The 25,407-nt window shown below is 47.1% G+C and overlaps 1 protein-coding gene across 1 annotated transcript in view; it reads right to left on the bottom strand.

Moving 5' to 3' along the window:
• LOC146860813 (sperm-specific sodium:proton exchanger-like) overlaps positions 1-25,407 on the bottom strand; it is a 4,738,575-nt gene that overhangs the window by 13,431 nt on the left and 4,699,737 nt on the right. The window contains exon 22 of the mRNA XM_085646173.1: positions 23,874-24,006. Within this exon, the coding sequence (XP_085502299.1) occupies positions 23,874-24,006 (133 nt within the window). The remainder of the gene's footprint in view (positions 1-23,873; positions 24,007-25,407) is intronic.

Here is a 25,407-nt window from a genome sequence, read left to right as displayed (position 1 = left end):
CTCTCTCCTTGTCGAATCTGGTGATATCTTTCTGTAGTTTCGTTATTTTTTGTTTAAGCAAAAACTCCCTACTTTCAGCAATCTCCTGATTGATCTCTGCTAGTTTAGTTTTAAAAACTGCAGATTGAGTAACGGGTTTCATTGTGCTTTCCAGATCTTGGATGCGTGTGAGGATGCAATCGGCCAACCTCTTGGCTGTCCCTATGATAAGTACCAGTAAGTCCCTGGTGCATTTCCATGACACCAGGGACCACTCTTTCTTAAATAGTGGGTCATCCAGGAATAGACGGGGTACTAAATTGACAATGAGACCATTGGGGGCGATGTTGGCCCTAAGGTACTCAGTCATCATAGCCCCATGTATGGTTATTTTTAACCATTCTTTCTTCAAAGCTGTTAAGTTCGTCCAGTCGTCCGACTGGGAACCTGAGGCCGTGCTGTTGTCCATAACCAAAAGTGATGGTGCTCTTAGAATGTCAGATACGGCGTCTTCACCATAGCTGATGCCTAGTTCACCTTCCATAATTACTTGGAGGGGCAGATGGTCCTCTTAGAGCCAAATGGCACTATAGGTAACCTTGAAAACAATCTCCTGCGGGGGACTCCCGCGCTAGATGCGTTCAACAAAAGGAAGGAGAGTGAGAGGTGGGCTATTTTTAACGAGGTCCTACACATAGGCCCTAAGTAACTGTGTCAACGAGAGATGTGTAGTTCCTGCAGGACAGGAAGTCTGCAGGGAATAAAGTATTCCCATTCAGACTTCAACCTAATGAAAGAAAGTGCACAAGGGAAGGGGATCCCTTCAGGGTGGAACTAAAACCCTCACACACCCAGCAAGCTAGGTGTCATGCTTCATCATCTGGGTTCTGCTCCTCGTCGGGTCGGCGGTGCAATACCCGACGGGCACCCATACAGGGGCTCTTTGTCGGAGATCTTTTGTTCCCTGCCGTATGGTGCGTGCGTGTGAGGGCCCGGGAGTGTAGATGTAGGTGATTAAAAAAGGTTGGTAGATCTGAAATTGAATTTTATTGGCTCAGTCGACCACCTAGTTAAAAAAAAAAGGGGGGATGAGTGGCGTAAAAGCTATATGTACTCACAACGGATGAGTGGCTAGCTACGCTCAGCTCTTATGGTCAACATGTTTCGCGCACATTGAGTCAGGAGGATCTCGCGGCGCTTCGTCAGGACCTTAAGTGAAGTGAAGTGTGCTCGAATAAAACTATCTACAGTTGGGTGAGAAAAGCAAGGGTGAGAACAAAAGTGTTGGTCAACCCTTAGTAGGCGCCCCTACCTTACGTATTTGATTTAAGAGGGGGTCACCTAGAGAAAAGAAAAAATCAACAAAAAATATGTATGAAAACCCAAAGCCACCCTCGGCATATTAGGCATTAAAAACAAAAATTGAGTCGAACACCACTTGTGTGGTAAAGTGGTGATCACATTCATATGACCCAGAATATTAATACTGGATGCCTACCAGGTATCTGTTCAATAATCATAGTATGACATAGGACAAGGTAGGGCTAAGTAGAAAACGGTAATGACAAATAGCACCGACAGGTTCTGGTTTAAAGTATAGTCCCTGGGAATGAAAGAAATCATGATCGTGTAAGGACTCACCAATTTATGTTAAAAAGAGCTCCTCATCAGGTGCATGGCGCGTCCACAGGGGGAGAAACACATTCGTTCCCTAAAGTATAATGGTGTTATGGGGAGAAGTAGAGGCACAGGAAGATATCAACAACATATAAAAGAAGTTAGAGGAGAGAGGTCTCCACTAGATAACAAGAGAATACATATAAAAATTAATTATAAAGAACGTTTTGGACCCTTCGTGTGCACTGGTACTTTGATATTGAATGTGGTTACCCAGGTGCAGTTAACCGGTGGTAGGGCTCAGATGTGCAAGTCCCAAATGGGAAACGGTCTGTGTTCAAAAGTAATGCAACAGAGTGACCGATACTGACTTATTGTGAGCTTAAGTTAGAAATCAGCATTTCTTCGTCACCATGCCCAGTGTGATATGGGCGTGTCGAAGTGCTCACATGCAAGCTATAAAAACGTGTATCGAAGGTGGGCAGTGAACCGGAATCCTGCGTTTGTATTATAGGTGTCTAAAGCGCCCAAGATCTGCCTAGGTAAATGGGATCAAAACTCCAAAAAGCGCGCTGGTGTCTACTTACTGCACAGATATCCCCTGGAGGTTATTTAACCTGCCCGCGTCGCCGAACCCGGAAGCTGGATAGTGGGTCGGTTACGCATGTATTTATTCAGGGTCGGATTGGATGTAAGCCCGGCACGTGACTGCAAACGGGCCAATCACAAACTTTGTGACAGATCTCAGTGGCCAATCGCGTGGATTGGTATGGCATTAATGTGTCTTGACTAATCAATGGTGAGAAGGGTGTGTGGACATCAATGCTATATAGATTTCTAATGCGGTGGGCGCCATGTCAACAAAGGCAAAATGTGGAGCGTACCATGTGTTAGGGACGCGATGGTACACTATGGAGGAAATACGTCTTATGTTGGGCGCCATGTTAATACAGGCAAAATGTGGAGCGTGCCATGTGTACCAAGCGTAATGTTGTTCCGTGAAGACGTTGCGTCTAAAAAATCTCCACACAATGTATTCATAATGTAGGGATCGAAGCGCAGTCCTCTCCGGTCGCCATGTTAGGGCCAGGCAAGGAGTTGTCCACTAATGCCTAATGCGATTGCAGGAAGCCAGTCATAAGTGTCTGCTATGGATGACTCATGTGTCGTATATCCCACAGTAACCTATTCTGAATAAGTGGTTCTTAACTCACGTGCTGAGTGGGGGTTGCAAATATGGGGGGGGGGGGTTGGTGAGATGGGTTTCCCTGAAGATTATGCCCCTGGTATGTCATGTAAAGATGGATTAATGTGAAAGACCAGGTGTCAGTCTGTGCCTCAGGTAGTTTGAGTATTGTCCTACCCCCTCAGCTATCTCGGAACACCCAAATCCTATCTCTTAGATATCACAGACCAGGGTATATCGTCGTTGAGGCCAAGTCTGTCCAGTGAAAGGCGATGTACCCAGCGTTGTTCGAGCCTGAGTAGGGCATGTTGAGTCAAAACAGGTTGGCTCTCAAGGACAATCCAACGTAGATCAGCCGGGCTATGTTTGCATGCAAGACAATGGCTGTAAAGTTTGGTTGTGGTTTTCCCACATCTAATGTTGCTCTTGTGTTCGGTGATGCGTGTTTTCACAGCTCGTGTTGTCATCCCTATATACTGGAGGTCACAAGGGCAAATTAGTAGATAGACACAGTTCGTAGAATTACAATTAGTGTGTCTCTTGAGGGTCCACTCGAAAGAGTCAGTAAGGCGAATAGATTTGGCCACAATTGTTTGCCCACAGCAGGAGCACCCACCGCAAGTGTAATGCCCCTGTACAGGGGGGAGGTTCCAGAGGGTGTTGTGTGTTGGATTAGTTTGTTTCTTCGGTCTCGTGTGTATGAGGGTATCCTTCAAATTGTTAGTCCTTTTGAAAGCAAAACGGGGAGGGGGAATCGTTAGTGTGCCTGCAGATAGTATTCCCCAGTGTTTTTTTATCACTTTCTTAAGGTTGTTGGACTCTGGTGTGAAGGATGTGACACATGTGATAATCTCTCTGGTGTCTTTTGGTCTTACTTCCAGAAGTGCCTCACGGTTGTTATTCCTTGCTCGTTTCATTGAGTTGTAAACCACTCGTGGAGGATAGCCTCTTTGAGTCAAGTTCCCTGACAAGATGTTAGCCTCAATTTTGTAGTCTGTGATTGAGCTACAGTTTCTCCTAAGGCGAAGAAATTGGCCGAACGGCAGGTTGTCGCGCAGGGCTTTGGGGTGATGGCTACTATAGAGGAGTAAACTGTTCTTATCAGTGGGTTTCTTGTAGAGAGTAGTGCTTAACCCTGTGGGTGTCAATCTGATGTTCACGTCCAGGAAGGGAATATCTGAGTTAGAGATGTGACTAGTGAATTTCAAGAACTGATTTTTAGTGTTTATCCATTCACAGAATTCGTGACAAGTGGTTAAGTCACCCTTCCACAGGATCATGACATCATCGATGTACCTTTTCCACAAGGTTAGATTAGGTCCAAAGGGGTTGTCCTCGTTCATTATGACTGTCTCTTCAAAGGCTGCCATATACAGGCAGGCCACACTAGGGGCAAAGGTACTCCCCATCGATGTACCTTGGGACTGATGGTAGAGGTTATCTTTGAAGGCAAAATAGTTCTCGGTGAGAGCTAATGTTGCCAGATCCATGATAAATGTTATGGGGGTGGGAGATGTCCATTCCTTTTGCCGTAGGGCCGCCTCTATTACCGTCAGAGTTGCTTGTTGCGGGATGTTGGTGTAGAGGGCCTCTACGTCAAGGGTCAATAGGAGGTCAACATTCTCAGTGTTCTCTATTCCCTCAATAATATTCAAAATGTCAGTTGTGTCCCTGACATAAGAAGGTGTCTCTTTTACCAAGGGTTGTAGGAAACAATCACAGAACTTGGAAAGAGGTTCCAAAAGGGAACCTATTCCTGAGACAATTGGTCTACCGGGGACAGGGGTAGTGCCTTTATGTACCTTAGGTAATGTATAGAAATATGGTACAACAGGTTTGGTGGTGCTAAGGAAGTCTGCTTCTTTTCTCGTGATCCAGCCATTGGCTTCGGCCTCCAAGATCTTGCTAGCTATTGTAGAACTTAATCTAGGAGTGGGATCGGTATCAATAGGTGTGTAATATTTCCTATCGCCCAGTTGGCGAAGACACTCCGTTTCATAGTCGCTAGTGGACTGGATAACAGTAGCACCTCCCTTGTCCGCCTGTTTGATGGTGATGGATATATCAGTTGCTAGTGTTTTGGCCGCATCTCTTTCTTTTGCAGTGAAGTTGTTGTACACAGTGGTTCTACTCTGTACTTTGTTCAGATCTTTTAACACAGCCTTCTCGAAGGTAAGGACCTCCGAGGGAATCATACTGTTTGTAGGAGTGAAGGTGGAAGCTTTATGCAGGCCTGTGTCACTAGGTTCAGAAATCAATTCATCCTGAAAAAATGCTTTGAGGCGTATTTTCCGAAAGAAGCTCTGGACCTCGCAAATCACTTCGAATTTGTCTACTTTAGGAGTGGGTACGAAGCCCAGACCTTTCTTTAGTACATCCTCCTCTATGTTGCTGAGGGGTCTATGGGAAAGGTTAATAACTAATCCCTCTGGCCCCTCCTTTTGCTCCGAGTTTCCATTTGTGGCTGCGGTTGTGGTTGTTCTTGCCACTGGACATGGGTGGTAGTTTGTTGTTGTCCTCGTCTTCGCCCTCTTCCTCTGCCCCAGCCTCTGCCTAAAAAAGGTTTCGGGTTGTTACCAGGATAGAATTGTGGTGGGTACTGAGGAAACATGGGATATTGCCAGAAAGGAGGTTGGGGGGGGACAGGAAACATCGGACCACCTTGGTTCTGGTATGTCCGTGTATTGGTCTTCCTCTGATTTCTATTGTTGTTCCAACTCCCTGTACTGGATCCACTAGATGACCCTCTTCTGCTGTGGTTAGATTCTTCATCACTTGAATAATCTGTCTTGTTAGACGTGTAGTCTGCTTTTAGGTAAGGAAATACTCTCTCCTTGTCGAATCTGGTGATATCTTTCTGTAGTTTCGTTATTTTTTGTTTAAGCAAAAACTCCCTACTTTCAGCAATCTCCTGATTGATCTCTGCTAGTTTAGTTTTAAAAACTGCAGATTGAGTAACGGGTTTCATTGTGCTTTCCAGATCTTGGATGCGTGTGAGGATGCAATCGGCCAACCTCTTGGCTGTCCCTATGATAAGTACCAGTAAGTCCCTGGTGCATTTCCATGACACCAGGGACCACTCTTTCTTAAATAGTGGGTCATCCAGGAATAGACGGGGTACTAAATTGACAATGAGACCATTGGGGGCGATGTTGGCCCTAAGGTACTCAGTCATCATAGCCCCATGTATGGTTATTTTTAACCATTCTTTCTTCAAAGCTGTTAAGTTCGTCCAGTCGTCCAACTGGGAACCTGAGGCCGTGCTGTTGTCCATAACCAAAAGTGATGGTGCTCTTAGAATGTCAGATACGGCGTCTTCACCATAGCTGATGCCTAGTTCACCTTCCATAATTACTTGGAGGGGCAGATGGTCCTCTTAGAGCCAAATGGCACTATAGGTAACCTTGAAAACAATCTCCTGCGGGGGACTCCCGCGCTAGATGCGTTCAACAAAAGGAAGGAGAGTGAGAGGTGGGCTATTTTTAACGAGGTCCTACACATAGGCCCTAAGTAACTGTGTCAACGAGAGATGTGTAGTTCCTGCAGGACAGGAAGTCTGCAGGGAATAAAGTATTCCCATTCAGACTTCAACCTAATGAAAGAAAGTGCACAAGGGAAGGGGATCCCTTCAGGGTGGAACTAAAACCCTCACACACCCAGCAAGCTAGGTGTCATGCTTCATCATCTGGGTTCTGCTCCTCGTCGGGTCGGCGGTGCAATACCCGACGGGCACCCATACAGGGGCTCTTTGTCGGAGATCTTTTGTTCCCTGCCGTATGGTGCGTGCGTGTGAGGGCCCGGGAGTGTAGATGTAGGTGATTAAAAAAGGTTGGTAGATCTGAAATTGAATTTTATTGGCTCAGTCGACCACCTAGTTAAAAAAAAAAGGGGGGATGAGTGGCGTAAAAGCTATATGTACTCACAACGGATGAGTGGCTAGCTACGCTCAGCTCTTATGGTCAACATGTTTCGCGCACATTGAGTCAGGAGGATCTCGCGGCGCTTCGTCAGGACCTTAAGTGAAGTGAAGTGTGCTCGAATAAAACTATCTACAGTTGGGTGAGAAAAGCAAGGGTGAGAACAAAAGTGTTGGTCAACCCTTAGTAGGCGCCCCTACCTTACGTATTTGATTTAAGAGGGGGTCACCTAGAGAAAAGAAAAAATCAACAAAAAATATGTATGAAAACCCAAAGCCACCCTCGGCATATTAGGCATTAAAAACAAAAATTGAGTCGAACACCACTTGTGTGGTAAAGTGGTGATCACATTCATATGACCCAGAATATTAATACTGGATGCCTACCAGGTATCTGTTCAATAATCATAGTATGACATAGGACAAGGTAGGGCTAAGTAGAAAACGGTAATGACAAATAGCACCGACAGGTTCTGGTTTAAAGTATAGTCCCTGGGAATGAAAGAAATCATGATCGTGTAAGGACTCACCAATTTATGTTAAAAAGAGCTCCTCATCAGGTGCATGGCGCGTCCACAGGGGGAGAAACACATTCGTTCCCTAATGCCTAATATGCCGAGGGTGGCTTTGGGTTTTCATACATATTTTTTGTTGATTTTTTCTTTTCTCTAGGTGACCCCCTCTTAAATCAAATACGTAAGGTAGGGGCGCCTACTAAGGGTTGACCAACACTTTTGTTCTCACCCTTGCTTTTCTCACCCAACTGTAGATAGTTTTATTCGAGCACACTTCACTTCACTTAAGGTCCTGACGAAGCGCCGCGAGATCCTCCTGACTCAATGTGCGCGAAACATGTTGACCATAAGAGCTGAGCGTAGCTAGCCACTCATCCGTTGTGAGTACATATAGCTTTTACGCCACTCATCCCCCCTTTTTTTTTAACTAGGTGGTCGACTGAGCCAATAAAATTCAATTTCAGATCTACCAACCTTTTTTAATCACCTACATCTACACTCCCGGGCCCTCACACGCACGCACCATACGGCAGGGAACAAAAGATCTCCGACAAAGAGCCCCTGTATGGGTGCCCGTCGGGTATTGCACCGCCGACCCGACGAGGAGCAGAACCCAGATGATGAAGCATGACACCTAGCTTGCTGGGTGTGTGAGGGTTTTAGTTCCACCCTGAAGGGATCCCCTTCCCTTGTGCACTTTCTTTCATTAGGTTGAAGTCTGAATGGGAATACTTTATTCCCTGCAGACTTCCTGTCCTGCAGGAACTACACATCTCTCGTTGACACAGTCGGTGGGGGGTGTGTCACTGCCCAAAGATGTGTGAATAGTTGATTCAGTAGGTATCTGAAGTTAAAACTACATGTTATAACAGTTGTTTGGGTGAGTGAATATCTTTATGGGTGTGGTGATGAGCCAATATATGTCTCAATGGTACATGTCCAACAAACTAGAAAAATAAAAGCCAGTGTATGTGTCAGTTGTTGTATATAAATAAGTATACATAAGACTCAGAGATGTAGTTAGTACAACTAACTATATCGGAGGAATTTAAATGGTTTTGTTCGAGTGAAATGTCCAGCTAACTATAACACCCCTAAAACCTATTGTTTTTTCAGTGAATTTCAAAGGTTTTTTAAATGCTTATTCCTAACTATATCAGGCCTGAAACCTATGGTTTCTTCAGTGAATTTCAAAGGTTTCGTAATTGACAATTTTTAATGTATTAATTGTTATACTGATTTTTTTTATACTGATTTTCTACATTTTAAAACTATTTATTTTTAGATATTTTTTAAAAATTACATTCTAATTATATTATACATTACAATACAAAATATACTTTCTCAGAATGAATTACTTTAGTTTAAATACTTTGCAAATAGGCAATAGACTTTTGAGTACAGTAGTTACAGTTGTTGCAATGGGCAACACAATTTCAAACACAATGCAACATTGAGCTCAATGTGAATTTCTAGTCAAATGCAATTAGTTACTTTATGGATTACTTTTCTAACCACAGGACTTGATCCAAGATGCAGTCCTTGGACATCTCCTGTAAACAGTTGAGTATAAGCGTTTTGGTTACAGTAGTGATTTTTAAGGAATATTATTGTATTTTAAAAGTTGACACAGAGAACTTTTTTCACATAGAATCACCAATGTTATCCTATAGCAGAAAATTCACTTAGCAGGTGAGTAGTGTTATCGTTACCTTTTTTTACTCAGTGGTGGATCCTGGATCCAGCACTGGTGAATCTCATGTAAACAGTTAAAAGAATGTGTTTAAGTCATACAGACGATTTTTTAGGAATATTTTTAGTTTGTGAAAATAGACACTTGGAAACTTTTCTGCTGAAAACCACACAATGGATTCCTATGGAAGGAAATCCAAGTTACTGGTAAGTACGCTTAAAATTACTTTTCAGGGTCAGTGCTGGGCTAAAAGATGCAGCACTGGGTTCTCTCCGGAATTCGTAGTTTGGCTGATTTAGAGGAATATTTGTACAATGGTGAAGGAAGGGGGCGGGGCCTGAGGAAACGTGTGCAAACACGCCATGTGGCGTGTTTTAAGTTGGGGAATTAATTCCTCTTCAATCCTGCGGTCCCCTGGGGGCCAACTAGCCCACCAGGTACCTCCAGTATGCGCCAGGGAGCTGCATTGCAGAGAGGTGTTTAGAGGCCATGCCCCTTTTTACAACACTCTGCAATGCAGCTCCGTGGCGCTTACTGGAGGGGCCTGGTGGGCTAGTTGGCCCCTAGGGGACCTCTGGATTGAAGAGGAATTAATTTCCCAACTTAAAACGCGCCACAGGGCGTGTTTACACACATATCACCTCAGGCCCCGCCCCCTACCTTCCCCACTGTGCAAACGCGCCCCGTGGTGTGTTTTAAGTTGGGGGGTTAAGTCCCCTTGAATCCTGAGGTCCCCTGGCGGCCAACTAGCCCACCAGGTACCTCCAGTAAGCACCACGGAGCTGCGTTGCAGAGAGGTGTAAAAGGGGCGTGGCCTCATTACACCTCTCTGCAACGCAGCCCCCTGGCGCATACTGGAGGTTCCTGGTGGGCTAGTTGGCCCCCAGGGACCCCCAGTATTCAAGGGGAATTAGTTCCTCATCTGCAAACGTGCCAGGGGGAGCGTTTGCAGAGTGGTGCTGTGTAGCCCCTCTTCTTTTTCTAATTTATTGGCCCTAGGGACCCCATCCCCCAGGGCCTGCCCCCAATTTTTTTTTTTTATTAAAAAAAAAAATCGGGAAGGGGCCAGTCCCAGCCGGCTTCCCGCGTCCTGCGGGAGCCGGCATTGCTTTTCCACATGGGGAGCAGCTAACATGCTGCTCCCCATGCGGAAAAGCAATCAGCTTTGCTTCATTGAAGCGAGAGCAGGTTTCCCTGCTCTCGCTTCAATGAAGCAAAGCAGTTTGCAATGGCAGGGTGGGAGTCGCGAGGCTCCCGCCCTGCCATTGCAAACAGCAGTGTCCCAGGGGTGGGCACACCGGGACACTGCAGGAGCCGGCCCTGGGGGGTGGCGGTCCCCAGGGCCTATACAAGACTCCAGGAGGGGGGCCGAATGCCCTCCTCCCACATTTTCAAGTTGCCCCGGGGGGTGGCGGTCCCTGGGGCTGGGGGGGCCTGAGAGCCCCCCCATCCACTTTGAAGAAGCCCCGGGGGGTGACGGTCCCCGGGGCTGCGGGGGGGGCATGAGCCCCCCGCCTCTACTATGTTAGCGCCCCAGGGGGGTGGCGGTCCCCGGGGCAGTGTGGGGGGGATTGGAACCCCCCACACTTTTTTTATTATACCCCCGGGATTGGGTCCCCCTGGGGGCAAAATAGCACATTCAGCGCGGGAGCCTGCGCTGAATTTTTTTTTCTATCGGCAGGATGCGTGTATCCAGCGTGCATTCTCCCGTATTTGTTTTTTTTAACATTTATTTTTGGGCCCTGGGGGTCCTTGTGGGACCTTCTGAGCAGGCCTAGGGGGTCAGGGTGTTTCTACCCTGCCCCCTTTTCGCGTTTTGCGTCGTTTTTTGGGGGGTTTCTTGTGCCTCGGTTCTACCAAGGCATAAGATAGCTGCCAAAACTTCCTGATTCAGAGTGTTGGCAGCCAATTAAAATTCAGCTCGTGATCGGGAGGGTGCGCGGATCCTCCGAGGCCATAGATATATATGTACTTTTAACTGTTATTTTCTCAGGAACTACTGAACGGATTTACACCATTTAAGCAAAAGGCACGAGTCTGAACTGAGGACTACCTCTTTGCCAAAGCAGGCGCATGATACAGAGAACGCTGTCGAGTGCCTTCCCGCTGCGCAAGGGCAATTGGTTAAAAAATTACTACACGGCGTCCGTCCGTGGGGAGGTGCACCATCACCAGGTGGGAGAAAACCATTCAACCATTTGGTAGAGGCTGCCGATTTGAACTTTCATCGCTGGATCAGCACAGCATTCATATGCTAATTAGCCTGCTCGACTTAACCGCTACCTACTAAGGAATAATACTAATTAATTGCAAAAGGCAACCTGCACTTACTTCAAGGACACAATGTCTCGCCTTCGGGACTCAATGTCCCAGCATGCATCTAATGACTTGCACTTAGCATACGCCCACTAAGGGGCGACTGTATTAATAAAATGGCAGTGAACATCAAGAAAGCGAGTTGCAGTTTCCTCTTTGCCGCCCCAAATGAAGAGGTCCTTACCTTGAAACGCGTTGGGCAATCTGAATACTCAGCGGTGCAAGGAAGCAGGCGCATGATACAGAGAACGCTGTCGAGTGCCTTCCGGCTGCGCAAGGGCAATTGGTTAAAAAAAAATATATATATATATATGTATATATATATATATATATATATATATATTCACTGAAAAAACCATAGGTTTCACACATGTTATAGTTAGCTGGACATTTTACTGATAAAAAACCAATGAAATTCCCCCGTTATAGTTAGTGCAGGCAACTATAACTCACGCGACCGCCGCAATCCTCTGCTGATGCTAATACTGTATTTAGACACTTATTTGACCATGTCTTCTTCCATTAAATTTTAGCTATACATATATTACAAATATTTTTTTTTCATAAAGACACATATGTCATCAGCAGAGGATTGCGGTCGCGTGAGTTATAGTTGCCTGCACTAACTATAACGGGGGAATTTCATTGGTTTTTTATCAGTAAAATGTCCAGCTAACTATAACATGTGTGAAACCTATGGTTTTTTCAGTGAATTTGCAAGGTTTTTTAAATGCTAATTCCTAACTATAACGTGTGTGAAACCTATGGTTTTTTCAGTGAATTTGTACGGTTTTTTAAATGCTAAGTTTCTTTACGCCATTCGTGGCGTGCGCGCACTTTTAACGCAGATCGTTCCGTGCGCGCACGGTGCGCTTCGCGCACCGTGCGCACCGTGCGAGCACAGTGAGCACGCGGTGCGCGAAGCTCACAGCGCACACTTTACGCAGTTAGTGCCGTGCACGCGTGCCGTGCACGCACGGTGGGCACGCGGTGCGCTACGCGCACCGCGTGCCCACGTTACGCTGGATGGGCCATGTACGCACGATGCGCTTCGCGCACCGTGCGCACATGGAGGACATATTATGCGCTTCGTTCAGAAAGGTAATTCTTTTATAATTTTTGAAATGCTTATATGCCATGCGCAAATGGTGCCCTTCGTGCACCTTTTGCACACGGGGTGAGGAGAGTGTGGATCATTTTTTTTTTTTGTAATAATTTTTACCGTACGCGTACGGTAAGCGTAATCGGCGATTTAAAAAAAAAAAAATAATCAATTTTTGGCATTGGGGGACACCTTCATCAAGGCTAGGTGGTTAGGAGCTGTCTAAACAGCCCCTTTACATGTTTTTTGCCTTTGTTTTTCCTCCCCCCCTCAGAGTGCAAGAGAGAAAATGGCGGCCGCCGCTTCCTGGTTTCGACCGATTTGAATGTTTACTAAGATCTAACAGCCAATCAGAATCGCGCTCGCGCACGTCACCGTACGCGTACGGTAAGCTTACCGTAAACGCATGGTAAGCGCACCGTAAGCTGCCACAGATATATATATTGATTTAAATGCTATTTTCTCAGGATGTACTGAACAGATTTACACCAAACCTACAAAAGGCACTTCCTTGACCTGTAGACTACCTCTCTGCCAAATTTCAAGTAACTCTGTTCAGCCGTTCGGGCTGTAGCTGTGTCTAAAGGTCCTATGGAAAAATGCATGGGAAAAATGCGTTTTGGGACCCCCCTTTTTTCTCAGCCCCCGCTTGACGAATCCCCCCGAGACTTTCAGAGTAGGAGCGGAGCGTAGCGGCCCACCTATTTTGAAAATTTCGCGAGGATTCGTCGACCGGCGCCAAAGTTATTCCAAATAGAATGTTGCGGTTTTCCTATGGAAACAGGGTCCTAACTATAACTATCTACTGGCGACCGCCAGTAGATAATATATATATATATAAGCACAAACAACCAACTCCCACAGAGTATTTAATCAGATCAGCCTCAATCCCAAAAAATTAAAAGAGAGGCGCGTTTCGGTTTGCTAGAAGCCTTTGTATATACTCTTCCAAAGTGGCGCTGTATGCTCACTCACAGTACACAGCCTTTGTTGCTGGTGCTCCAGCGGTAAATATCTATACATATATATTTTTATATATTTTTTGTACTGCTGGGGTATATATATATATAGATATATATCCACACACATATATAAAAATACATGAGCCTCCTCGATATTATGGCCAGGTTTGGTAAATTTTGCAGCATGAGGAAATCAGAAAAAAAATAAGAGTTTCAGTATTTTTGCAACAGGCACAAAATGCCCCTCTTGCAAAATACCACTTGGTCCAGGTCTGTCATTTGATGTCCTACAGTGCCAGATAGGTCCATCTTAAACAGCAGAGCCCCAGTAGGCTCACGAGAGTGGAGAGCTGGGAAGAGCAATGCATGGTAATCAAACGTTGCGCTTTTTCTGGCACCAGCCTGACATCGCTTTGCAGCTTCAAAGCCCTGCAAAGGTACTGAAGGGGACTATTACTGTAGCCCCTTCCACCTATCTTAATGTAAGGAGAAAGGAAGGTCGAGGGAGCTACAGCTACAGCAACCTTGAGCTTCATATATTTCATATGACAAATACTGTGTGCGGCAGGTGCTGCGGGCAGAGCAGATCACAGCTGACGGGTGATGCTGGGGTAGAGGGACGTCCTTGTCAAGTACCACACATCAAAGCTTAGACTGAAGCAATGTAATGCTGAGTCATGCATGTTAAGCAAGCTCCTAGCAGCGTGCTGTGGCACTGCATGCGGCTGACCCTGTGGGGTAAAAATTTAATAACGAAGCAGCCAGCGCTCTTGCTGTATGCTGCTACCCGAGGGAATTATTAGCAGTGACCTAGGCAGAGGAGTGGTGCCAGGTGACGCCGTGGGCCGCAGCCAAGTTTAATAATTAGACCTTTTATTTTCACTAAAAACAATGATGCTGGTGGCCTCCAAATGGCATTTATGCCAAGTGGATTCAGCTTCACACATGAAAATAAACATAGGCCAATAGGCTTCAGACACAGACACACCTGGGTTCAGCGTCTGTTGTCAAACTTGTTTCAGACTGGTTGCTTGTGCTGTAGCACTTTAAAAGGAGCACTGGACCAGGGAAGGATTACTATGGGAAACAGAGTGCCCACAGTACGCGGAGTCTTGACAGCTCTGCGCTTCAGGCTGAAGGTCAAGTTCACACTATGTTAAAGTCATAGGTGAGCAAAGTTTATTTGCTGAGAAAATAAAAATGGGACAACAATGTTTCCCTAATTGAACCTACTTGGAAAGCAGCTGCTGGTTTCAAACTTCGAGGCATATTTGCAAGGGCTTATGCCACAGAAACGTCAGTTTTTGTGGCGTTAAGTCCTTCACCTTATTTACAAGGCGGTGCTAAGTCACTTAATGCAGGTAAACGCAGCATTGTAAATAAGGCCCCTTTCACGCTACATTTGGGGGCATATGAACAAGGAGTAAACGCAGCCATAGCGTCAATTTTTTGACATTACAGCAGCTTCTTTGTTATCACCTTATTTACAAGTTGCCGCTAACCTCAGTTAGTGGCAGTTTTCTGGGGAAAATGTTAATTTTTAAGATTGCCACTTCTGTTAGCGGGAGTTAACGAAAATGAGATGCAAGGTAGGCGTTCCCGTGCAAAAACTGCCACTAACCCCACTTTGCGATATTTACAAGGAATTCCTTGTATGGTGCAAAACCCCAAAAACTGAGGCAGTTTTTTAAGACCAGAAAATAGCTAGTCTCAATAATGGTGCAAACACTTGTGGCCTCATTTCAGAAGGTTATGGTGCCGGACAGCGCTGCAAGGAATGTTGCTGCGCTGTGCTGCCCTGCAACAAAAGTACAGGGCAGAAATGCGCACCATCAATGGGACAGAGCGCATTACTGGGCCTCATTCATGAAAAGTGTTGCATCGCTGTGACAAAACAGCATTGCAACACTTTTCACTACGTCCTTCTTGCGACACCATGGATGCACTGTGTTCACTGTACGGCACTCCATGTCGCAATTAATGACAGATATGTCTGGAATCCTGACAAATCTGTCAGCGCTAAAGACACACATTGCTGCAGTTGTGTCACAAGCATGACACAACTGCAGCAATTCATGGGGCCAGCCTATCCCTGTGGCTCTGCGTCACCCTTGGCAGGCGTAAGGTACTGACTCAGTGGCATCGTACAATTGTTGCATAGAAATCTGATGGATTTCACTATGCCACTCCTATGAGGCTTTGTTGCGTGGGAACGCCCACCCTGCATACATCATACCTGATGCAGGCATAATGTGGCACAAGGTCATGCATATGCTTAGATGCGTCACTTTGCAAATACGGTACAACGTGCTGCAAGAATCACGCTGCAACTATGTCCAGGAAATGACGCACTGGCGGGGTGAAACTGACAGGAAGGGCTCATGAATAAGCCCCCTTTCTTTTTCCCCTACGTTGGCGCATAATGGCTGCTATGCGCTAACGCAGGCACCCTTGCGCCATGGTGCAAGGGCGACTGTGTTGCAGAGTTCATTGATGTTGTGGATCCATCTCTTTTCGAGACATCTGCAGGTGCGTCTGGACTAGTGGAGGGCGGGAGTGAACCAGTTGGCATTCTTGGAGTGTTGTTTGCCTGGTCTTTTCTTGAGGGGTGACAGGGTGTTGGCGCAGTTGGAGATCCATCTGTGGAGGTTGCTGTAGGAGAGTAGGATCTGCTTCACATGGGTACCCCCACTTTTTGCTGGTGTTTCACTGTTTTTCGACCTTAGTCTGGCTGTGGCCCTGCTAATCAGGACCACAGCCTAGCTGCTTCCACTCTAAAATGGTTTCCATGTACATTAGGTACAAATCTAATTGGATTCTGGAGTGCCTTATAAGCCCCTAGTATATGGTATACTATGTACCTAGGGCAGAGGTACCTCAGAGGCCTACCAGGGGCGGCAGCATGTATTATGCCACCCCTGGGAAACACTCCAAAATGACACCACAGGTCTGCTACTGCAACCTGGGTAAGGGTGTGCTTGCACCCCTTACTGTGGTATAGGCTACCTATATCACTATCTTATACGGACACATATAAACCTATAAACCACCCCTATGGCAGGCCTTGACAATCCTGAAGGCAGAGTGCTTGGTTTTATGTGAGAGGGTGCCCAAGCATGAGCTGAGCCCCTCTGCAGCATTCAGTAATACCTCCTTATGGCTGTTCTGTGATACAGCCATACCATATACTCTTAAGTGCATTATAACCTCGCGGTAAATGCTAACTTTGGGATGGCTGCTTCAAAACATGTCGTGTTTGGTGTCAAATGCTTTGGAATACTACCCCACCCCCCCCCCCCCCCCCGCCAGTTCTGGCGGCGGGGGTAGCATTCCACACTTCTAGAGGGAGAGACATGTTCACACTGGCTAAACCCGGTTAAATCTTTCCAAAGCCCTGGCATCACAAAATGGATGCCACTGCCACAGACACGGGTCTGGCCTCCTGCTGTTGACCGAAACTCCAGCGGGGAAGCCTGGACAATAGGTTACCTGTCGAGGGGAGGTGTAACCACCTCCCCAGACAGGCAGATGTGTATTGGGGCAGGGTGGGTGCATTCAGAGAATGCTTTTGAGACACTGCCTGGGGCACTCAGCCCCTGCTCTGGCATGAAACTGGACAAAGGGGAAGGGGTGTAACCACCCCCACCCCAGGTCCACCCATAGGTGGGGCCTTAAAGTTAGTCCATCCCCTAAACTTAGTATAAGTATAGGAATCCAATCCCTAGGACTTTAGATTACCCTGGACAAACCTCTGAAACATATATCCTGGACCATCGACTTTCTATCACGACTAGAAGACAAAAGAAATCTCTCTTGGGGTCAAGGAGTGACTCCACTACTTGGCAGGCACCAAAGAAGCAACTGACTGGTCTGCATTACTGAAGCTCCCGCCAGACGCAGAAGTCTCTGCATCCCCAGACATGGATTTCCAGACTTCTCTGAGCCTACCCTGAGTCCACAGCAAAGCTGAGGCCTATGGATAATGTGGAACCGTGACCCCTGGACACCATGAACTTTTGCAGCAACAACACCTTCTTGGTCATCCTCGAAGTTGAGCTTTGGGCTCTGAGTAGCCCCAGCCTAGAGCACCTCCTGCACCGAATATTGTTGGCCCCCACTCCATGAGTGACCAGTGGATCAGCTCCAAGTGCGACCACTTGAGGCTCCTTCGCGATCACTAGCCCGTTGGCTAACAGGTCCCCACGAAGGCAACTCCACTTCTACTTGGGCTTTTCTGGTTGCTCCAGACTTGCTCTTACTTACCCTTGCTGGGTGAGTCCATCAGACTTTGCTGGTCTGCACCGCAGTCCTTTCTCTGCATACCTGAGACTTGCCGTTGCCAAGGCTTGTTGGGTCCTTTCTGGTCGGCGACACCACAGCACTCGACAAACTTTGCGGGACAGCTCGAATCCGGCTTGTGGACTTCATTGACGCCTCCTGGACCCCGTGGCTGAAGAGTCAAGATACCTGTCAACTCACCTTAAGCACCCGACATCTGTGGGCATTGGTCCATCCTGCCCTAGGTCACTGGCAAGTGACCCAGACTATGTCCCCTCTGCTTTCAGGTTCCTTACATCCTAGATCCAGGCTTGGATCTCTCCGGACACTTCTCCTCTTCACGGCAGCAGCATTTCTTTGCAGGCTTCCATTGAAATCGACAACGCGACCCGACACCAAAAGGCACCTATGCACCCGGCTTCCCTGGGTGAGGGAACTCGAGTACTCCGGTACTCTCGTGGGTGCTAGCCCTAGAACTGTCTAAGTCCAAAAGGGTTTGGTCCTGACACGATTAGAAGTGTCCCTAATCTTTAAAATTCCAACCGCGACATTTCCCATAGAAGATAATAGGAACCCGCGGTTGCGTTTCCACACTGCATACAGTTCCCGTCGGTCCCCTGTGTCACTACCTTGGGTGGTTCCTTGGGGTCCCAGCGATTCTAGAGGCAATAGTCATACTGCCTATTTCAGTCGTGGTTCTTATACCACTTTTTTTGTATATGGTTTGGTATGCCCCTGGGGCCCAAACGTGTATTTGTGCTTTTACTGATGCTTAAACACTTCTAACTAAAGTACTTCGAACTCCAGTCTCATAAAGAGACTAGAGGGGTGTGTATTATCTTAAATACATATATTTTGAATATATACCTGGTGTGGTTGTCTTTTCATTTGATCATTCAAGAGATTATAGACTGGTAAAACAAGCTGCTTTACATTCCTTCAAGACTTAGCCTGAAGGCTGCTCTCCATAGCTATCACTAGGATAGCTTTCGCATAAGATTGTCTTTAACCTATCACCATAAGGGGTTGTTTGGACTGATACAAGGTGCCCACTAGAACTAGTGGACAGCATATATCAGGCCACCTTCTCACAGTTGCGCGCTGCGGCGCTGTCGTCTGTATACGTTGGCGGAGTGGTGGTGCTGAGGGAGCTGATGAGAAGTTCTTTGGTATCCTTGATCCAGCTGCGAGGGAGGATGCGATGATGGTGGTGGTGTACGGTGGGCATGGTGTAGACATAATGTATACAATGATGGTCGGTCCAGGAGAGTACTGTGGTGTGGCTGTAGTTGAAATTCTGGCTGGCGGAGAAGACTTGCTTGAGCGTGTGTCCAGCTATGTGGGTTGGTGCGGTGACTAACTGCTTGAGTCTGATATTGGCGAGGTTCTCCAGGAGGGGGGTGTTGTCTGGTCACTGGGGTTGTCCAGGAGGAACTTGAGGTCTCCGAGTAGGAGGTAGTCGGTGGATGGGAGAGCCTGGGGTGCAATCAGGTCTACAATGGCATGGGTGATTGGGGATCCATGGCCCGGGGTGCCTGTAGATGAGAGCGCCGCAGAGGATAGGGTTGGGGTTGGTCCAGATCTGGAAGTGGAGGTGTTCCATGGTCACCATTGGGTAATTAGAGAGCGTGGTCAGTCGGACTGTGCTTTTGTAGACAATGGCAATGCCTCCTCCTGGACGGTCGGGGTGGTCCTTGCGGGTGATTTAGTAGCCGTCAAGGATGGTGATGGCGATGTCCGGTCAGGAGCAGAGATTGGTCGAGGTTTTCGTGAAGAAAGTGATGTCTGAAGAGGTGGCATTGAGGAGGTCCCAGATGTCTGTGGCATATTTGCGGAGGGACCACACGTTGAGGCTGATGCAGTTGAGCCGGCCGGGTGAGCTGTTGGTTGGCTGGGCAGCACGAGGTGCTGGTGTGCTGATGTGGCAGAAGGTGCGTTTGCAGTTTCGACAGCGCAGGGTGTAAGGGTATTCTTCGGTGATGCTAAATGGCAGGCGGTGTGGCGTCCATGGTTTAGGGCGAAGAGAGTGCTAGCGTCGTAGCGGTGGAGTGTCCTGAAGGCAGGGTCCCTGGTGCTTGGTACCGTTCAGGGCCGGACAGACACAGACGGGCTTGCCTTTGGCTTCCCTTTGGTGCACCAGTGGCACGCACGCTGCGCATGGCCGCACAGCATCCGCCATTAAGTAGTGCTGCAGGGGGGCTGCACAGCTGAAAGGCGGGAAACGCGGGAAAGGACACTGGAGGGGGCAGGGATGCAGGGGATTGCAGTGGCAACGAGGGAGAGGATAGGGAAAAGGGAACTGCAAAAATGCACAGGAAAAACAAAGCCAAACACAGCAAAGAAATATATAGGAAAGCAACGGAGAAGAGCAGAAAGATGAACAGGAACAGCAGACGAGAGGGACAGGAGGGCAGTCAAGCTGCAAAGCAGTAACGCACTGCCACTGGAACACCAGGGATGAGGCGCAAGCAGGAGCCTGCCAGTGGAAGAGGGACTCGAACACCTGACCTCCGTGTCAGAGAAACCAGCAGCAGCAGCAACCAGATGGCACTGCGCTGTGGAAAGAGTAAGTCCACTAAGGGTTAGTACCTGTACACCCAAAAGCAAAGTAACAGGGGGCAAGGAAAGGCAGCACCACCCGGTTGCCTCTTCCAATGTGACAGTGGCGACCAGATTCCATGTTCCCTAGTTCCCCAGCGAGTAACGGCGGATCAAACTGCATACCCAGGGGATGGGCCAGTATTGGCCCTTGCCCCTGGCACCCACTGCCACCAATGGCCGTTCTCAGCAAATTAAGTGAGTTTGCGTAGTCCCCCACCACTCTTGTGCGGTGCCCTCGGTGATGTAGGTCAGCCGCAGTTCAGGGATTTCTCAGGGCACGGTGTGCATCACCCACAGGTGCTAGGCCTGGGCCCGACTCGCCCCCGGGCCTCCTCCGCTACGTGTCCCACCTTCTCCTCACCTGGACATTGACACCAGGGCTCAATGGGCTGCACTCTCTCCAAATCTGTGACTCAGGAGCCTCAGCCAGGTGGGATTTCACAAGCCTGGGTACAGCAGTCGCCGCAAAGTACCCTAGGGAACCTCCCGATGCAGGTGTTGCAACAGGGCCCCCTTAGGTGCAAAGTTGCAGCGCTCCTGCCACACAAGTTTGGTACAGCTCAGGGGCCTCACCCTCCACAGCGTCCAGCCAGCAAAATATCCTACAGCCTGTGATGCAGAGAGGCATGGCACACCATTGATAATCTCCTCCGTTCACCCCGGGGTAGTGGTGGATCATAGTATGCAATGCAGACCTCTCTACATTGGTGCGCAGAAGCGCCTCTACCATTCACAGCTCCAAGGGGCGCAAGGCGGTCTTCTCACACAGGTCAGCAACATGTCTCCATGTGACCTGCCAGACGTCACCACCAGGTAAGGGCGATCGCCGTGCCTCAATGTCTAACACCACGGCCCAGAGACTCCAAAGCACCTCTGAATCCCTCTCTGGTTCCCAGACGTAGGCCCAGCGAAGTCTCTGGGCCTTGGGGACTGGCCGTGCTCTCAAGGTTTTGGTTGCCATGGTGTTGCAAGGAGTGCGCAATGAAAAGTGATGCATCACTGGTCTGGCACAGCGATGCGCCTCTTTTCACAGATGTAGCCCTGAAGTTCCTCTCCTAATGGGACTCTCGCTGGTCATCCTGGCTGTTGGGGGACTTGGGGGAGGGGTGTTGATCTGTGCTGCACTTAGCCCTGGCTACTCCATTCTGCATACCATTGGTTTTATTCCCTATTTTTCATTGGAGGTGGACTTATTGGCTATTTTTGCCACTAGAGGTTGGGCTGACTAATGTGAGTTTTTTTTGCTGTTAATGGGCCTTTTGTCAGTTTTAGCCCGCTAACGTCAGAATTTGTATCGCCTTCACTCTAGTGTTACCGGCAGTTTTCACCGCAGCTGCCTGAAACTATCGCTATGCAGTGACCTATTTTAAATACACCGCTAACAGAACGATCGTTTTTGGTGATCGGCTGCGTTAAGAAAACTGCCGCTAACTAGCGTTAGCGTTAGTTAGCAGCAGTTCTTTTACATATGCCCCTTAGTGTGAAAGAGGTGGGCAGTGGGTGTTGTGGTAGGCGTTGCGCCGTAACACCCATTGCATTTTTACTATGCCCCCTATTTACAAGGGTGGATTAGATAGGAGTCAGGGCCAAAAATAAGACCAGAGAAAACCTGGTCTTAACCTGGCAAAACAATGAGAAATTATAAATTTCTCCTTGTTTTTGCTGTTTCTATATGAAACATCAAATCGCTACTAGTGATTGTTCATGTGCAGGAAAGTGTCCCCTCCTGCACATCAACAATCATATAAAAATGGCAAGTTGCAACTTCAATAAGTGCTGCATAAAGCCCAATTGTTTGTGTGCAACAAGGGACACCTACCTGCACATAAACAATCATTAACCACAACGCAGGCCCCCTTGAACTATGGTGCAAGGGTTCCTGTGTTGGCACTAGGGAGCTGAATTTAGCGCCACTGCTAGGGGGAAATGCAGGGTTTCACTGCATTCTTGTAAATACGGCGCATTCCTGCATTTGGAAACTGTCGGAGCATGGCGTTAGCAATCTTGGCTTAACGCCGTGCTCCAACGGTTTCCTTGTGCATATCCGCTTTGTCCTGTACAATCACCAGCTCTGTGGTAGTTTTCAACAACCTCCGTCTGTGAGTCATTCTGCCAGTGTGTTCAGCTTAACAATAGAAAGGTTCTGGACCAATAAAAAATTGCAGGGCATATTTACAAGGGCTTAACGTTCCTTTGGCGTTAAGTCCTTCACCTCATTTACAAGGTTGGAGTTAAGCCACTTAACGTGGCTTAACGCCACCTGGTAAATAAGGCGTCTTCCCACCTACACTTAGCGTGAAAGGGGTGTGCAATAGGTGTTGTGGTGGGCTCTCTGCCGCAACACACATTGCTTTTTGACGCTGCCCCCTATCTACAAGGGTGGCGTAAATAGGAGGCAGCACCAAAAATAAGACCAGGGAAAACCTGGTTTTAACTTGGCGAAACGAGGAGAAATTATTAATTTCTCCTCGTTTTTGCTTTTTCTATGTGTGTTGCATAATGCACATATAAAAATAGAAAATCGCCACTAGTGATAGTTCAAGTGCAGGAAGGTGTCCCTTCCGGCACATCAGCAATCATTGAAAAATGACGGGCTGCACCTTCTATGCGTGCTGCATAGAGCAGCAGACATAGAAGTTACAAATCGTCATTATGGATTGTTTAAGTGCAGGAAGATACACCTTCCAGCACATAAACAATCATTCCCCGCAACCCAGTCACCCTTGCATTATAGTGCTAAATTTAGCACCAGTAGTAGGGGAAACGCAGGGGTGTGTTGCATTCTTGTAGATACGGCACATCACTGCATTTGGAAACTGTCGGAGCACAGCGTTAGCAATCTTGGCTTAACGCCGTGCTCCAGAGTTTCCTTGTACACATGCCCCTGCGTTTTTCATAAAAATGTCAACTATAATTTAATGACCAGACCCTGTCATTTATTATGAAGTTCGAATAGGCTTTATCATTGCGTATTTAGGTGGAATTTGCAAATGTAGTGTGAAGATGAGCCTAAATAAAAATATATGCATTAAACGTTTGCTTTTGAACTTTGCAATGTTAAAAGTGTAACGTGTTCATTCAAATTCAAGGTTGCAGTGTGTTAATTTTTCTCAGAAAGCAAAGTGATCATTACTGAGTGTCTGTGCGACTTCATCTCAATATCCATCACACAATATCCCTTTATGGTAAGGTAGTTTAAAAGCTGTTCATAATCGGAAGATCACGTTTCTGACTGATTCCACCTTTCCACCCTCTAAGCTAAAGTAAATGAGAGAGTACTATGGATAATGAGGTGCCTTATCCTGTTATTGTGACATTCTTGGCTCAGTACAGAGCAGTGAATTGGCAGCAGAATGAATTCGGGGAATTGTAGTTTTGGCTCGCTTCTATTGTCTTGGACCTTAACTTACCATTTGAGTCCCATTTGAGTCCCAGCCTCCATTCCTCTCGGCTGCTGGCTTTTGGCAGCTAAGACTCACCCCCTCTTCCCACTGTTTATTTTCAGACCAACTGAAGCTGTTAGGGTTAGACTAGGTAAATCGTGTCTATTGAACAAGACAACCCGTGATTCGTAAGGACTGAGATGAGAAAGATGTGAAAGAAGGAAGGGAAGGTAATATCTGTTATTTTGCTGCAGCCTTACGAAACGCCAAAAGCAATATGTAAATATGACTTCTTATTTATAAGTAGACGAATATCATTTCTCACCTCGTCTCTGAGCTGCTGCATGTTGAAGGCATAGAGGACCAGAGCAGTCTTGCAACACTGGATTCCTGGTTGTATTTGTCATGGAAATATTTGGCACAATAAGTAGTTTTGTTATTTCAGCAGTACCTTGGACCTGAAGTTGTTGTAAAGGATAAAAACATGTTAGTTAATCTTGCAGCATACATTTTACATCAAAGTTCTACTTGCATAGCGGTTGCAACACATCTATTACAAATCAAAATCCCATGATTCATGCCATGGAAAGCACATGTATTTATATATCTAATTCTAAGAAATGTCACCACTTCTTCTACTACTCATTTGATATATGATTGATTGATGAATCTTTATTCGAATATACACACATAATCATAAAAGTACAAAAAAATATATAAATAATGAGCAAATTACTTACCTTTGGTAACGCCTTATATGATAAAGACTCTATCTAGCCACAGATTCCTTACCTTAGAATTATCCCCAGGTCTCAAACTGGATCCAGAAATTTTTACTAAACAGTACCCCTGCATGCTAGTAGGTAGTGTCGTTCGGCTACGCATGGCGTTGTCCGCGCTGGAAGTGACGTGCGCGGTGGCTGTATAGGCACCACCGCAGTGCGCTGCCGTCATTTTCTTTTTGCAACTTCCACGCTAGGAGCGTGGAGCAATGAAGAGCACTGACTAATGGTGTGGAAAACTAGGGCCCTGAAAGGGGGACAGCTCTGTCCCTAGAAATCAGTTTGCAGAGCAGGGAGGATGGGTGGGTTGATAAGGAATCTGCAGATAGTTAGTCTGTATCAAACAAGGCATTATCAAAGGTAAATAACTTGTTCATCTGATAGAAACTTCTAGCCACAGATTCCTTACCTTAGAAAAAATACCCAAACAATACCTTCCCGGAGGTGGGTCTGTGAAACTGTTTCACACTAAAAAGTTCTGCAGGACCGAACAAGCAAAATTTCCCTGCCGATGAACCTGACTGTCAAGGCAGTAATGTTTTGTGAACGTGTGTAGAGAAGCCCACGCTGCTGCCTGGCATCTGTCCAGGACCCGAACTCCGCATGCTTGCATAGTGGTCGCAGCCTTAGGTCTGGTGGAATGAGCAGGCTAGCCCTCAGGGGGTTGCTTCTTGCCCAATTTGGAGCATATCATAATGCAGAGCACGATCCATCAGAGGATGGTCTGTTTCTGCACGGCCTTTCCCTTCTTCGCTCCGACATAACCCATGAAGAGTTGGTCATCCACCCAAAACTCTTTTGTGCAGTCAAGGTAGAACAACACTCTTTTTGGGTCCAGTCAGTGGAGTGACTCCTTTTTCTTAGATGGATGTGACAGAGCGTAAATAGTAGGCAGTGTGATGGACTGGCCTACATGAAAAGGAGTGACAACTTTTGAAGATCTCGAAAAAACTTCGCCAAAAAGTTGAAAAAGAGTCCATCAAAAAATAACTGGGGGTAGCTCTCTCCGACCTGCGCTGACTGGTGCAAAAAGAAAAGAACTTACGTACGTGTGCGGAAGTGGCACCAATATAAGCA

This window comes from Triturus cristatus, chromosome 3_1, assembly GCF_964204655.1.
Source record: "Triturus cristatus chromosome 3_1, aTriCri1.1, whole genome shotgun sequence".
Lineage (NCBI taxonomy): Eukaryota > Metazoa > Chordata > Amphibia > Caudata > Salamandridae > Triturus > Triturus cristatus.
This window is presented reverse-complemented; position numbering and strand designations above follow the sequence as displayed.